General features: G+C 41.3%; 1 protein-coding gene across 2 annotated transcripts in view; it reads right to left on the reverse strand.

Annotated features, from left to right (window-relative positions):
- ST6GALNAC3 (ST6 N-acetylgalactosaminide alpha-2,6-sialyltransferase 3) overlaps positions 1–15,528 on the reverse strand; it is a 535,521-nt gene that overhangs the window by 398,626 nt on the left and 121,367 nt on the right. The window contains exon 1 of one of the 2 annotated variants that reach the window (XM_049616991.1): positions 3,553–8,196. The exons of the other annotated variant lie outside the window; for it this stretch is intronic. Coding sequence (XP_049472948.1) covers positions 3,553–3,714 — 162 coding nt within the window. The 5' untranslated portion in view covers positions 3,715–8,196. Of the gene's footprint in view, positions 1–3,552; positions 8,197–15,528 lie in introns of those variants that run through there. 2 annotated transcript variants of the gene reach the window in all.

Genomic DNA, 15,528 nt, shown 5'->3' on the forward strand with positions numbered 1-15,528 from the left:
ACAAGGGATGATGCTAATATTTTTTTTGTAACAAGATTTGTAATTTATGTAGCAGGAACAACTTAATGTGCCAGTGATTTGTTCTCCTGCATTTGTAATTGATGACAAGGCACTAATTTTTACACATCAAAGAAATTAAACCTAGCTTTCCTGTGCATTATTGACCTTTACTGTACCCAACGTGGTTCAGAAGAAAGAAATTATACTGCAGTGAAGTTTCATATTTTCTTTCTGCATTGGATTTCCCTCAACAGTTGCCCAAAAACTGCTAATCAGTGAATAATATTTCGTGTTTAGGGGATGATGTTCCCATTTGATGTGGGGGGAGAAAAGCAAAAAAGAAAAACAGTTTGAAAGTAGTCATTCTGCCCAGATATTACTAAATTTATCATCCAAAGATGCCAAGTAGGTACCTCCTCAACAGGAAGTTTATCCAGGCCAGAACAGAAAAATCAAAATAATTGGTGAGAGCCTACAGAAGTAGGTGATCCTGGAGATTTATTTAACAAATATTTCTCGAGCACCTCTGAAAGCCCAGCACTATTCTGGCACTGGGACATATCAGTGCATACTTCTGACAGAAGTCCTGGACCATGTGAGGCTCACTATCTATTAGAGGAAGGCATACAAATTGTGTGTGTGTGTGTGTGTGTGTGTGTGTGTGTGTGTGTGTGTGATCTCAGATGGTGACAGAGAAAAACAAAAAAGAATTGGGGATAAAGAATCAAGGGAGAGGCTATGATTTGAGCAAAAACCTAAGGGAAGTGAGAGTAAACTGTAAAGATATCTAGAGAAAAAGTGTCTCGGGATGAAGGAAGGGTATCTCTATCCAGAGATGGAGAACACGCTGGGGAATGGGGCCCTAAGAACGACAATGAGAATAGCATGACTGAGGCAGAGGATGGAAGAGAGAGTAGGAGGTGAGGTCAAGGGTGAAAGAAAACATTCTGATAGTTGAACTCACCCATTAGCCTTTAAATCCACAATAAAATCTGTGAGGTCTCTGCCAATCTCCAGAATCTGGCAATCCCTCATCTCTAGAAAGCACCATATTCAGCAAGCACTTTTCTACATCCACCTCCTAAAGCTTCTACTCAGTGGATCCCTGTCCACCTTCTGGAATGGCAGGGAGAGGAACTGAATTTAACTTCCTAAGACAGACCAAGCAAGCAATGTCCAAGACTGTTACCTCTTCCTACCGTTCTCTAAGAAAACCAACTTTCCCCTGAATGATACAATTATCAGTCTGCTCACTGTCCTGACACTATTGCCTGAATATATCCCATGCATGAATGGGGCACTCACAACCTCATGCAGCATGCATTTTTCCATGCAAGTAATATTTATAGACTGTGCAAATATGGAGCAAACAGAAGTAGGCAGGACCTTGCTCAGCCTAGACCAGGGGTTCCCAAACTTGGCTGCACATTAGGATCACTGGGTGGGGGGGGGGGGTGAGGTTAGACAGGGAAAGTTAAAAATCTCAGTGTCAAAGCTGCATCCCATGCCAATTAAATTAGAATCTCTGGCAAAGGCCCAGTCATCAGCATTTTTAACTTCTCAGGAGCACCAATGTGCAACATTGGGTGCTTTATTCCTATTGCTAAAACTAACTCTGGCAACCACATCACATGGTGCATGACATTAATTGTTTCTGAAGTCCCCAATTTGTTTGCAAACTGAAGTTAAGCCGCACGTCCTCTGTCTGCTACTGTTGCATTTTTTCCTTTGAGTCAATCAATATAAATCATCGCATTTCTCCTCATTGAACCTTAAAGGATTCGATTTAGACTATCTTTTCAGTCTACTGAGGTCCCTCTTAATCTGATTCTTAAAACAGGTATGCCACCCACAAATTCAAGCATATGTCCTCATTGTTGATGGAGATAGAAACATTGGCTAGGTCAGAATGGAGACTCATAACATTCTACTAGATACCACCTTCAAGGCTTTCTTCATCCTAGCCTTTTATAGCACCATATTTGATATTCACAACAACCCTAAGATGTTAAGTATTATGATGAAGAGGAAACAGTGATTCAGAGAATTGAAATGATTGCTTGGGATCTCACAGGTTAAGTAGAGGAACCAAGAATTGAAGGTAGGTCTATATCTGATTCCAGGTCTTATGATCTCTTCATTAGCCACTTATCATGATTATTTAACTACTTGGCAACTCACCCAACTGTCTTATTACTTCAACCATTGCTTCAAAGATAGTATGAGAACTTTCCTCTTCTCTTTTAATAAAACTGAAATGAACAGCATCAAACTTATTTCGCTGATAGTCATTCAACAGATATTTATTGAACACCTTCTATGCTGCAAGCATATTGAAAATATTGAGAACCCAACAATGAGAAAATAGAGCAAAAATTCCTTTCATGAAGCTTAGATTATGCCAGTCATAGAAGAAAACAAAATGAATCTATCATAACCTAACCTAGGGAACCCTTGATAGCTCCTAATTATCATCATTTCCTTTTATAAGTACTCAGACATTCTCCTTTTGTGATTTACTCCACAACCTTTTCTATAATTTATATCACAATAATCTTAAGAACATCTCATGTGCTTAAAAAAACAAAAGCAAAACACAAATAACAATAACAAAACACCATAGTGCTGTTAAAAAAAGAAATCAATTAAGTAATTTTAAGATCTTACTGGCTTTCTTCAGCAATTCATGACTCAGGCAACATCAAATCTAACAGATAGAAAGGAACTCCAAAGAGCTATACAAGGCAAGAGATTTTATAAACAGAGGGTAACAGAAACAGGGAAGTTGTACTAGGCAAAAAAGGTGATTAGTTATTGCAAGGTTACTTTCCTTTAGGGCATGGGAGAGGTTTATCAGACAGATGAGATGATCTGATGATTAAATCAGATGATTCCTGATTGACTTGTTTAAGATCCATTTCTGAGAGAGCTGAAATTGTACTTAAGTTTAGGTTTGAAGATGTAGGCTTAGCATAAGTGACTCCATTCTGGGTCTACTGTCTGGTTTTGAAAAGTGCTTTTAAATATATAGTAGTGAGAGAAAACCTAAAAATGTGGTTGCATCATGAAAAAGATGAAAATATCAAAGCTAGCTGTCTATACCAGTGCTAATAGAACTTTCAACAATGATGACAATGTTCTATATCTCTGTTGTCCAGCATGGTAGCCACTACCCACATGTGACCACCAGACACATGAAATGTGGCTAATGTGACTGAGGAAATAAACTGTTAATTTTATTTACTTTAAATGGTGACATATGACTAATGGCTACCATAATAGGCCACACAACTCTCAGGGAACCCAGGTGATAAAATGACTACCTCTCAAAGAGAGGATTGGGGGGGGGGGGGGGGGGGTACACAAAACAACTTATAAACTCACTCTTTACGGCCTTTGGTAATTACTTTTTCTTGGGCTTCTTTCAAAAGAATCCTGAGAGGCAAGCAGTTCATTAATACAGTCATAAAAAGTATGCATTCACGTAAGAACTAAAACAAATTATGTGGTGGTCATACATGGAACTCATATGCTTTGACTCTGCAAACACACCTCTTTCATGGGATTTTCACAATTAAGAACATGTGCCTGAATTGGTGTCTGCCTTCCCTCCATCAGATGGTGATGGCCACCAGAGGTAGATGTTCTCATCTTCTGGGTTATATCCAGAGAAAGTAGGCTCCTAAAGATTTTAGAGGTAGAAACACCTGGCATGACTCACCTCTCTCTAAGACATTGTGTATTTATTTGTTGTTTTAGTGTGCATGTGATTTTACAAGATTTCTGACATACGCTCAATTGGCCCGTAAGTTAGCACATCCCTGGGATTCCACTAGGAATAAGTAGAGCAAAAGAAGTATGCTCTTTTTTTTTAAGTTTATGTATTTATTTTGAGAGAGAGGGAGAGAGACAGAGAAACAGAAAGAGAGAGAGAGAGAGAGAGAGAGAAAGTGGGGGAGGGACAGAGAGAGAAGGAGAGAGAGAATCCCTTCACTTCTCCACTTACAGTGCAGAGCCTGATGTGGGGCTCGAACTCACAAACCATGAGATCAACACCTGAGCCAAAGTCTGATGCTTAACTGACTGAGCCACCCAGGCGCCCCAGGAATATGTTCTTAATAGGGCAGACACTGGCACACGTACTTCCATTGGTTACTATGTTCACTGTTTTCGGGTCAAATATTTTTCTCTGCATAATAATACTGAGAAACAAAACCAAGGTGAAACTTCATTGTTAATTAACACAGGGTAACATAACAACCCGCAAATCAAATTTGGGTGGCTTAAAACACAATAACGATTTATTTCTTGATCACATTACAGTCTCATGTTGGTTGATGAGGGGGCTCTATTCCATGCAGTGTTTCAGAGACCAGCATGCTTCCATCTTATGTCTCCACCAGCCCCTAGGCTTTCCACTGTACCTTCTGCATCCAATCACTGGATAAGGGAAGAGAGAAAATGTGCAGCCTCATGCAGGAGGACTGTTAGGAGCCAAGTTTTGTGTTTTGTTTTTTGTTTTTGAGAGAGAGAGCACAAGCAGGGGAGGGGCAGAGAGAGAGGGAAACAAAGAATCTGAAGCAGGCTCCAGGCTCTGAGCTGTCAGCACAGAGCTTGACATGGGGCTTGAACTCACGAACCACAAGATCATGACCTGAGCCAAAGTTGGACGCTCAACTGACTGAGCCACCCAGGTGCCCCAGGAGCCAGGTTTTAAAGTGTTGTATGTCATTCATACCGAACCCCATTGGCCAGAATTCAACCCAATGGACCTACTGGACATCAAAGGTAAATGAGATACCCAATTCCAGGTATGTGCCCAGGAGGAAAAAGGACAGGAGTCTGGCGAACACATAGCACTGTCTTTGCCACTACCACTAATTTGGATTACTGGGAAACAGTCCAGCCTGAGTTAATGAAGTCATTCATTTACTCATTCAGTTACTGATTTCAAGCATAAGCAGTAGGTTTTGCCATTTGCCAAATGTTTCAAGCATAGAATGTGTCAGACTTTACTAAATAAGTCTCAGCTGTTTTCTTTCTCCCATCCTGTGTCTTTGACCCACCAGTGACACCCACAGATACCATCTAGCCCAGCAAGTAACTGATCAAATAGCACAAATAAAAAATTCATGACCAAGAAAATGGCCCTTATTTCATTAAACTGATAAGCTTCTTTATAACAACCCTGAAACATTTCATGATTAATCCCCAAAGAATTTACATTTTTTTTAGCATGCACCTGCATTTCAACATGGTCTGAAAAAACACCCTCTTCTCATGGAAATCATTTTTACCCCAGAAAAAAATCTAATGGTTGAATTTGTTCAATGTTGAATGGTAGACATGAAAGTAAGTTCTGATGATCCCTAAATATTTGGAGATTCAAATAATCAAACCCTCCTCTTCATCATCGTCATTACCAAAATTGCCCATTAATGCTATATACAAGGTGGGTGCTTTTTTTCCTGAGACACTAAGGTCTTTACTCCTCTTCATGATCCAGTTCCCAGGAATCGAAACTCTAAAACATCGGGAAGTATTTTTCAAATGATCAAAAAAAAGAAGCTGCCAAAATAAGTCTCTTGATTAAAAATCAACATGATTACTACAAGCACGGGCTGGGGGCCAAGCCTGCCAAGCCCTTTGAGAATGCTGCTTAGGGGACAAATACGATCCAGAAAACACCAATTTAATTTTAACAAAATGAGATTGCCTGGAAGCATTTCACTATATTTAACATAGGGGAGCAGTTTCCAAAAATGAGGCTTAGATTTTTTGGATATAACAATTAGGACACCATCTAAGGGGCAGGATCCAAAGTGTAATTATTGCTAAATGGAGTGTTTCTCTGAGGGTGGAAATGAAGTCTTTAACATGGCTGCATGAGCCCAAATGGACGGAAAAGGTATCACTAAAATGTTGTTGTTTTATTATCCACTGGATTTGTTCAAATGAGAAAGTCCAGGAAGCGTGGGTTACTATGGAGTGAATTGTGTCCTCCCAAAGTTCATAGGTTGAAGTCCTAACACCCAAGCTGATGCCAAGGTATTTGGAGTTGGGGCCTTTAATTAAAGTTGAATAGGGCCACAAAAGCAGGGCCTTAATCCAACTGGTGTTCTTACGAGAAAAGAAAGAGACTCCAGGAGTGCACAGAGAGAGAGAGCCATGTGAAGACAGAGGGAGAAAGCAGCCATCTCTGAGCCAAGGACAGAGGACTCACCAGAAACCAACCTTGCCAGCACTTTGATTTGAGACACCCAGCCTCCAGAACTGTGAGAAATAAGCCTCTGTTACTTAAGCCACCCAGTCTGTGGTATTTTATTCTGGCACCTCTGGTGGACTAATACAAAAACGAGTACAAAAAGTTTTAGGCCACATTAGTACAGATGTCCAGGTGAACAGATACATTCAGTGCGATGTAGAAAAGGTCCAAGTCATAGATCTCTGAACAAAGGGCAACATCAAGAAATGTTTGCTGAATGAAATTGTACTATCCTTTCAGCATAGTAGTCAGAGAAAGGGTATTTATGGTTAGCATAAGGAAAACAATAAAAAGCCTAAGGTACATGCAGCTCTCAGATACAACTACAGTGTGGCAAAGAAGGCTGCCAAGTCATTATACTGTTGACTTCCAGAAAATGCCATCCCGACTCTAAGTGGGGCTGCTCCGGGCACTGACCAAACTCGGTGGAAAATGGAGGCTGGCTTGTCAGAGTCCCTGGGGACAAGGTTATCTTAATAGAGCTAGGTTGCCTGAATACAACTTGGGGCAGCAATTTCCTAGGGAGCATGGAACTCAGCAGGCAAGGGTGTTTCAGGGGCTACACAGGCTAAAATCAGATCTATAGCACTGACTGCAAGTACCCTATTCAGTAAAGAATAACTGAGGGAATGTAATAAATCATGCTGGGCATGTAAAATGCTAGCAAATGCCAAGTGGTTCTTTAACAACTTTTAAACCATTTCTTTTGGCTTCTAATGACTTCCTTCATCTTGGAGAACTTCAAGATCCCAGGTGGGTAAGCATATCTCAGCCCTCCACAAAAAACACCATCACCTCTTCTTCCATCTTTTCATCTGAAGACACCCAGCCAAGTTAGAGCAGACCGGCTGCTGGCCCATATGACACCTTTGTGCATATTAGGAAAAGGCCCCTTCCTTGGGGATGCAGCCTTGCACCAGGTGCACGACTTGGCTGGGGAAGCCCACACTGGCAGTCACCCCGCCCCCCACTTGGCCCCTTGGCCCAGCTCGCTTGAATAGGATGCAATCTGCACAACCATATGAGATGCTCTGATGTAAAAGAGTTTGTGAAGCCTCATGAGCCACTGTGCTCATAACAGTAAAAAGCCTGTGCTTTTACTTATAGCACAAGCTCAGTGGCTGCAAGAAGCATTCCAAGTGCAATGGATACAGGACAGAAGTAGCTATTATAATGGGCACAAATCATGAATCTGCTCTCAAGACAATGCATCTTAGCAATTTACCAAGTGAACGTTAGACTATCAGCACAGCAAATTCTAAGAAATCTTTGAATATGGAAGAATCAAATAATAAAATGCCCGAGAAAGCTCTCACACGTAAGCAAAGTGAGCCACTAAACACAAAAGCTTTGAGAAGTACAAAAGATAAATTCTTCTCTTAAGATGAAGCACAGGAGGTTTCTGAGACCAAAGAAACTCAAAACTGGGCCAAGAAGAATTAAGGAAAACACCATTGAGAGAGAGAGAGAGAGAGAGAGAGAGAGAGACAGAGAGAGAGAGAGGGCAGAAGAGACACAGAGAGAAACCCCATAAAATCCTTATCAGCACTAATTGTCTCAAGAAATAGGAAGCGGGTGGCTGTAGAACACTTGAAGAGCACATTTAATGTGAAAAACACTTATGATGTATATTATTCCAAGTAAAATGACTGGAAAATGGTGGAGGCGGATGTTAAAAAGAAAAGACAAAAAGTAAACCAATAATTACTTTAAAATCCCCATCATCAGGGTCACCGGCGTGGCTCAGTCAGTTAAGTGTCCAACTTTAGCTCAGGTCATGATCTCATGGTTTGTGAGTTCAAGCCCCCCACATCAGGCTCTCTGTGGTCAGCACAGAGCCCGCTTTGGATCTTCTGTCCCTCTCTCTCTCTGCCCCTCCTCCCCACACTCTGTCTCTCAAAAATAAATAAACATGTTTTTTAAAAATCCCCATCATCACAATGGAAAGAGAATCCTGTTACGTACAATATAGGCACTCAGATCCAAGCTGAGGATAAGAATCAGAGACAGGAGCAATGACACACACTACCTTTCCCAACCCACATATGATGGACTTCTACTTGGGCCCACTCCCAGCCTCTTGAGGAGGGACTCAATGGCTTCACAGAAAACGTCCCCCAAATGCCTCCCTCAGAAAGTTAGACTGAAAGTCTTGAATTTCATCTAAAGTGGCAATTCCACTGTAGGAGCCAGACCCTGGAAGGCAGAGGTGCATGGTTTGAGTCTATGTTCTGCTTCCAGTAAGTTGTAACCCACTAGATGCTAATCCTCTCATAGACCAATCCTCCAACCAAATGTCTTGTTTGGAGCTTTTGTTGCTCAAGCATGCATGACATAACAGTGACTAAATTTCTGTGATACCTGCTATGGTCTCCATGTTTGTGTCTCCACCAAAATTCATATGTTGAAATCCTAACCTTCAAAGATCATGACATTTGGAGGTGGGGGTTGGGGGAGGTGCTGAAGTCATGAGTATGGAACCCTCATGAATGAGATCAGTGACTTATAAAAGAGGCTCCAAAGAGATCTCTTCCCCTTCTGTTACGTGAGGATATACTGAAAAGTCTGCAACCCAGAAGAGAGCCTTCATCCAACCATAATCGTACCCTGATCTTGGACTCCAGCCTCCAGAACTGTGAGAAATAAAGTTCTGCTGTTTATAAGCTACCCAATCTGTAGGATTTTGTTACAGCAGCCCGGTGGGACTAAGACAATGTCCTATTTTGCAAAGCATTCTGATATACAAATCATTGTCTTTATGGTCATCAGGACCACCTGCAATCTGCCCATGTGCCTCGGGCCTAGAGATGCTCCCTCGAGGAAGCCAAGGTCAGCCTTCAGGAGGACAAACCCAGAGGAGAGGTCCCAGCAGGACGCGAGATGCTGAAACGGCTATCTGGGTGTACAGGTCCAGGGTCTTGGGTCCCTGTGGTATAAAGGGATAGCATTGTTTCCAGGAGAGCTTTCTCCCAGGCCCTGGGGACTCCTCATGGTGGAAAGTAGATGGGACCAAGCACTAAAGTGAGTCCCTCTGCAGCATAGGGGCAGGACTCAGGGCCTGGTTCCTCTTGCCCAGGTCTAAGGACAGTACAGCTTCTTTATGAAGCAGGTTCCAAGGTTATTTTATATGTTAGGCTTGTTGGAGCATTTAAGGTGAAAATTTAACAGTCAGTAAAGAATATGGGCCTGTGGAGAATCAACACTAGAAAGAAGATAAATTCAACACTCCTTTTTTAGCATCAATTTGAAAGGGGGGGGGGGGCAGGTAACGACCCTTACTGTATATTCTCCCAAATGCTGCTAAAGCCCCATGTACAGGACCAGAGGGAACATATGATGAGGTGGTGCAGCCCAGGGTTTGGTGGGTTGGGTGGGAGGGCAAGTGAGCTGGACACCATCAAAAGACGCACAGGGTCTGGAGCAAGACTGCCCCCCTATCAATCGTTGGCCAACTGGGCCATTTGGGTTTCTAATTTGTAAAAGGGGGCTAGCATCTACTTTACAGAACTGCTAGGAAAATTAAATGAGATTAATTGGGTAAAATGCTCAGCACAGGGACTCAATAAATAGAGGTTGTTATTGCTAGTTACCAAAACGACAGAAAGAGGAACCAGAAGTCGAAAATAATGGATTGACAACACCCTCCTAATATGTGGTAGAAGCCACCTGAGGCTTCCTTCTTTGGGAATTCTTAAGAAATGTCAATGGGATGAAAAATAAAACAACATATTGCTTCCTCAAGGGGAACAAGCACTGCTCCATGATATATTGTGTAATGCTGCTAATTTAGGGGAATGAAAAGTACTAAATCTGTCATATAGAGAAAGACAGGTTAACCTGAGCAAGGTGAATGGAGTCATTTTGCTGGAAGTAACCGTTTAAGTATGAGTTTAGTGGCCCAATAGAAATACATTTACTGTTACAATTGTTGTTAATAACCGTCACCACCTATTGAGTGCTTTCTAAATGCCAGCACTCTGCTAACTGTGAACATTAGTGCTACGCCTTACACATCTCTGAAAGGTACACATGTATTTAGTTTTGCTCAGAAATATTAAGTCTTCTGCCTAAAGCCATGCAACTGGAAAGTGGCAGGGGCTGGATTCAAATCCAGAAATAACTCCAATGACCATATTCCTTCTATCACCCCCATTCCAAAACCTAGTGGAGAATTGAGAGCCACCAGCCTTCAGCTGTCTCAAGCTGACAACAGACAAGGCATGATGATACTCATCGTAAAAGGTGGTATTATTTTCTGTGCTGCTCCCCTTACTTCCAAGGATTCCTTAACTGTGGCCTCATGGAACTTCATCATGTAAAACCTCAGGATTATTTTATGGTCTCATTTTTCTGTTTCTTGAAATATAACCCTCTAGAGTCCAAAGACCATGTCACACACTTTGTTATACCCTTCTCAGTAGCTAGCACCAAGCTATAACATAGAAGGAGCTCAAGAAATATCATTTGAATAAGTGAATGATGTCCTAAGAGGGAAGTAATGTAAGAACAAAATTGGGAAAATATAATGGTGATGGCTAGGGTGAGAAACATAAAGGCAACTTCAATTTATTCCAAGATGGAAAATAATACTGACATTTGCTGTTTGGGGATCCATGGCCTAATCTCCTTTAACGTCCCTAGTGCTTAATCTGTCAGTCACCACACACAGATTTAGTACTTACTGCCAGGTATTCATTCTCAATTCTTTGAAGCATAAAATCGGCAGCATCGGATAATATAGCTGTGGAAATGCTTTTGGTTTCTTTGGGAGAAAAAAATATATGCACTTTCATTATTTCTCACTCCCATTGTAGATTTCCCTCCTCTTTGACCACGTAAAAGTAGCAGTAAGGGTCCCATTCATAAATGCACACTAACTTTCTGTCATAGGATCCCACATAGGATGAACAAGATGTTCTTTGGAAAAGGGGCTCAGGTGTCTGGCTGGCACATCACCAGGGTCACATCCTCTCCTCATCCCTGGTATCAGATCCACCACTCTTTGAGATTAGTCTTCTGTAGAACACAATGAGCCAGGGACTCACCTGTGCTTTGGGGAACACTGAGCAGGGAAGGTGGTAGACGGGGAGGTGTAGTGGCCTGCCCACCATTAGGAAGGCAAAAGGGGAGACCAGAGATTACCAATGTACACGGGGCCCCTTCTTCTAAAGCAGTCGCTTTCTGCAGCATTGACATTGCAGGGCATTTGGAAGACAGGGAGCTCTTCACTCATGCAGAATACCATGGAGATACTGATGTAACATGCTTAACGTAATTGCATAAATGCTGTGGGCCCAAATCACATCGAAACTGGCCAAGCCTTCACTCAGCACACATTTAATAAATGCTGATTCTGTGCCAAGCATTGTGCTAGGGTATTGAGAATATAAAGACAAGGATGAGAACTTGCCTGCCTTAAAGGGTCCCACCGTCCAGGCAACAAAAGATGATGGGAATAACAGCAGTAATAGGGAAGTTAGAAAACTGCTAATATTTACTGAGTGCTCACTCTGTGCCCAGCATTGTCCTAAGTGCCTTTACATAAGCCACTCCATTCAAATGGGTATAAGAACCCTATGAGTTAAGAAGCTATGATTATATAATATTCCAAGGCTATTGGTACTCTGATGGAGTACTATGGAAATCCAAAGAACTCTCCAATAGCATCTCTCATTCAATTTTCTTAAAGTTCTATCAAGTAAATCTCCCCACATCCCATCCAAAAAGATGGCTATTGCCTGATTTCGGCATTAAGACACACGTTCTACAATATGGGACTTTCTGAATAGTGTACATTTGGGAAAAATGATCCTGGATATCCAGGCAATGACTTTCCCCCCTGTCCCCCACCCCCGCCACACACACACTTGTTCCCACCTCCGCAGTAAAATAAAAAGGACTCCTACCATCATAGCCCTGCCAGCCCTGCCAGCCTGGCTTCACCCTACTGCCCCTACAAACAGAAACTAAGCTTGCTTAGAAACCATATTAATGGAGCAGTTCTCAATGTCAACTCTTCCACTTTAGAATTTAGGGTAATTCTGTCAGATAAGAGGATCAAGTTTTAACCTATAATGTAGAACAAATGATGAAAATGTATGATACAAAAAGGAATTTCCAAGAATTCCTACATCCCCATCTGAGTCAGCATGCTAAATACAAATCATTTTTATTTATTCATTAAATATTTACTATTTATGTTTTCTTATCATTAATTGCTTTTATTCATTTTTTGGCATTCAAACTTAGACTTTCGTGTACTTTTCCTCAACAGTTTCACAAATTAAGTCACCTTTTCCCCTCATTTGATAGTAATCCTCAGGAGGGCAAGGTCTATACCACTGGTACTACTCCTTCAATATGCATCAGAATCACCTAGGGAGGTTATAAAACTTACCAACCCCAACCTGATCCCCAGAGCTTTATATAATTGATACTGGGTCATTTTTAGAACTCTCCAGAGCTTTGATTTAGTTCTCACAGGTGGCTGCACACTGGAATCATCTGGGGAGATTTACAAACTACTGATGTATAAGACCCTCTCCAGAGACTATGATTTAATTGATCTGAGTGCTGCCTTCATTGATCTGAGTATGTCCTTCATTGATCTCAATGTGTCCTTCATTGATCTAGGTGCCCCCTATTGATCTAAGTGCCCCCTCCTTTGACTTGAGTGCTGCCTTCATCGATATAAGTGTGTCCTTCATTGATCTGAGTGTATCATTCATTTATCTGAGTGCTGCCTCCATTGATCTGAGTGTAGCTTTCATTGATCTGAGTTTATTTAGCCTGGGTCTCAAAATTTTTCTAAAGTTCTCCAGGTGACTACTTTGAAGCCAAGGCTGGGAACAACCTTATATTCCTTTGACATATACCCTAAGACCTAGCCCAGCATTTGCACATGGATGAGAGTCATTAACTTTTTTTTTAACATATAATAACAGTTTCATTTGAAATATTCTAAACTCTCATTCTACATCTTCCCACAAATTAATCAGGACCAATAAAGTGTAATTACATGTTAAAAGTACTTACTGTGCGTGGATCCCTATAAAGCTAAAGACCTGATTATCTCAGGAAGTATATCCTTACTTGACAGGCAATTGCTTCACAATTAAGATGAACTGAAGAACATTTAGATCTCCGTATTTAACACCAATGGCCCAAAGGGCATGTCAATATATACTTAATAAATCAGTACTTAAAAAATGCAACGCACTAAGGCCACATACAGATGACTTGCCTACATTTTAAGACACTGGGCAGATTTTTCATAGAAAACACTGATCTCAACATCCATGGCTGCCTGGTTTCATCAGCATAGAACAGGCAGTCTCTGATTGCAGACACTTCACACTTCCCTCCTCTCATTTCATGTTATGTAATATCACATCTACTTCCATTACCAACAACTTAACCACACATTCTTCAGTACCTCCTGCAGAGTTTCATGAAAGCCATGACTTGAGGACGCTAAGGCAGAAGGACTTGGAAAGGGTGGGGGTGGTCTTCACTCTCACTTGATGCTCAGCCTTATAAAAGCAAAGCTTAGGGCTTCACCCATATATATTCCCCCTCCAAAACCTTGCAGAGGCCTTACACAAAGAAGGTTCACAATAAATACTTGCGTGAACTTCTTTAAAGCCTTAGAGCTAAATATATATGTCGGTATTTGCACATATGTCTACACACACACACACACACACACACACACACACAATACACGCATAATCCATCCATACCACCTTAAAGGACTCCCTTAGAAACATCAATGATTTTCCCCCACTCTCTAGGTAAAGAACATTGCCTTTGAGTTAAACTTGAAGTCAATGTTACATGCATGGCTCTGTCTCTCTGTGTGTCTTCCTTCTATTGTAGCCAGATAATTCCCCAGATTTGCCCTCTGTGTCCTTCACAGTTATCTCTGACATCGAGTCACTTTACCCATAAGGAGTGCTGAGTCAGTTAATTACCTTTGCTTTAATGGGGATTCCGTTATTTTACTAAGTCAATGCTCCCAGAGCTTTGGGATAGTTAAATTCACTAATGCATTTGCCAATATATTTTACACATGCTGAATGCCGTGTACATGGAGGTTATTAGTAATTATAAACTGGAAATTGCCAATCTGCATCCAAGGACAAATTCTTGCCATTTTGCATGTCTTCCTGTTAGCATCCCAAATGATACTGCTCAAAGGCACTCTACCACCTTTCTGCTGAGACCTCTGACTTCCTCCCATTTTTACCCTTAATTTCCCTCTTACTCTTTTAATTTAGTAGCTCCACAGAAATACAGTTTATTCTTTGTGGTCCTCCTTTTTTGAACAGCGATTTTCTCCCTACAACCTACGTGTTAGATGCCAAAGTAGAGAAACCATTATTTTTTTCTACACTCAAGAGAACTACAAATAATTGTCATCAGCACCAACTAGCCATACAACCACCTATAAATTCAGTTTCCATCTCAATGATGAATTCTCTTTTGCTTTCAGGTTCTCAGTCTCAACATAAGGATTTAGTAATCTGTGGGGTTTTTCCCTTTCTTTTTTATACACTGCCACATTTTCAAAGGCTACTCTAACTGGGGTATAGTAGGAGAAGCCTAAAAATTCAAGTATAATGATATTTTTATGTCACTTTTTGTGATCCTGATAACTTCTGCGTCTCAAAATATTTGTTTTTATTAATTATAACAGCAGCTAACATTGAGCACTTACTTTGTGTCAGTACCAAGCTTTTAACCTGTATTATTTCTCCACCCCATCAACCTTGTGTATTATTATTTATTTTAGATTTTTTTAAGTTTATTTATTTTTTAGAGAGGGAGAGACAGAGCACAAGCTGGGCAAAGGCAGAGAGAGAGGGAGACACAGAATCCGAAGCAGGCTCCTCCAGGCTCCAGAGCCCGAAGTGGGGCTCGAACTCACAAACTGCAAGATCATGACCTGAGCTGAAGTTGGATGCTTAATCCACTGAGCCACATAGGTGACCCAACCTTGTGTATTATCACCCCAATTTTTTAAACATTTTAAAAAATTTATTTGAGAGAGAGAGAGAGAGCATAAGCGGGGAAGAGAGGCAGAGGGAGAGAGAGAGTCTTAAGCAGGTTTCATACTCAGTGTGGAGCCTGACTCGAGGATTGATCCCACAACCCCAGGATCATGATCTGCACTGAAATCAAGAGTTGGATGCTCAACCAACTAAGCTACCCAGGTGCCCCTAACCCTATTTTAAAAGGCACCCCTAACCCTTGTCTCCTCA

The sequence above is a fragment of the Panthera uncia genome (assembly GCF_023721935.1).
Source record: "Panthera uncia isolate 11264 chromosome C1 unlocalized genomic scaffold, Puncia_PCG_1.0 HiC_scaffold_4, whole genome shotgun sequence".
Classification (NCBI taxonomy): domain Eukaryota; kingdom Metazoa; phylum Chordata; class Mammalia; order Carnivora; family Felidae; genus Panthera; species Panthera uncia.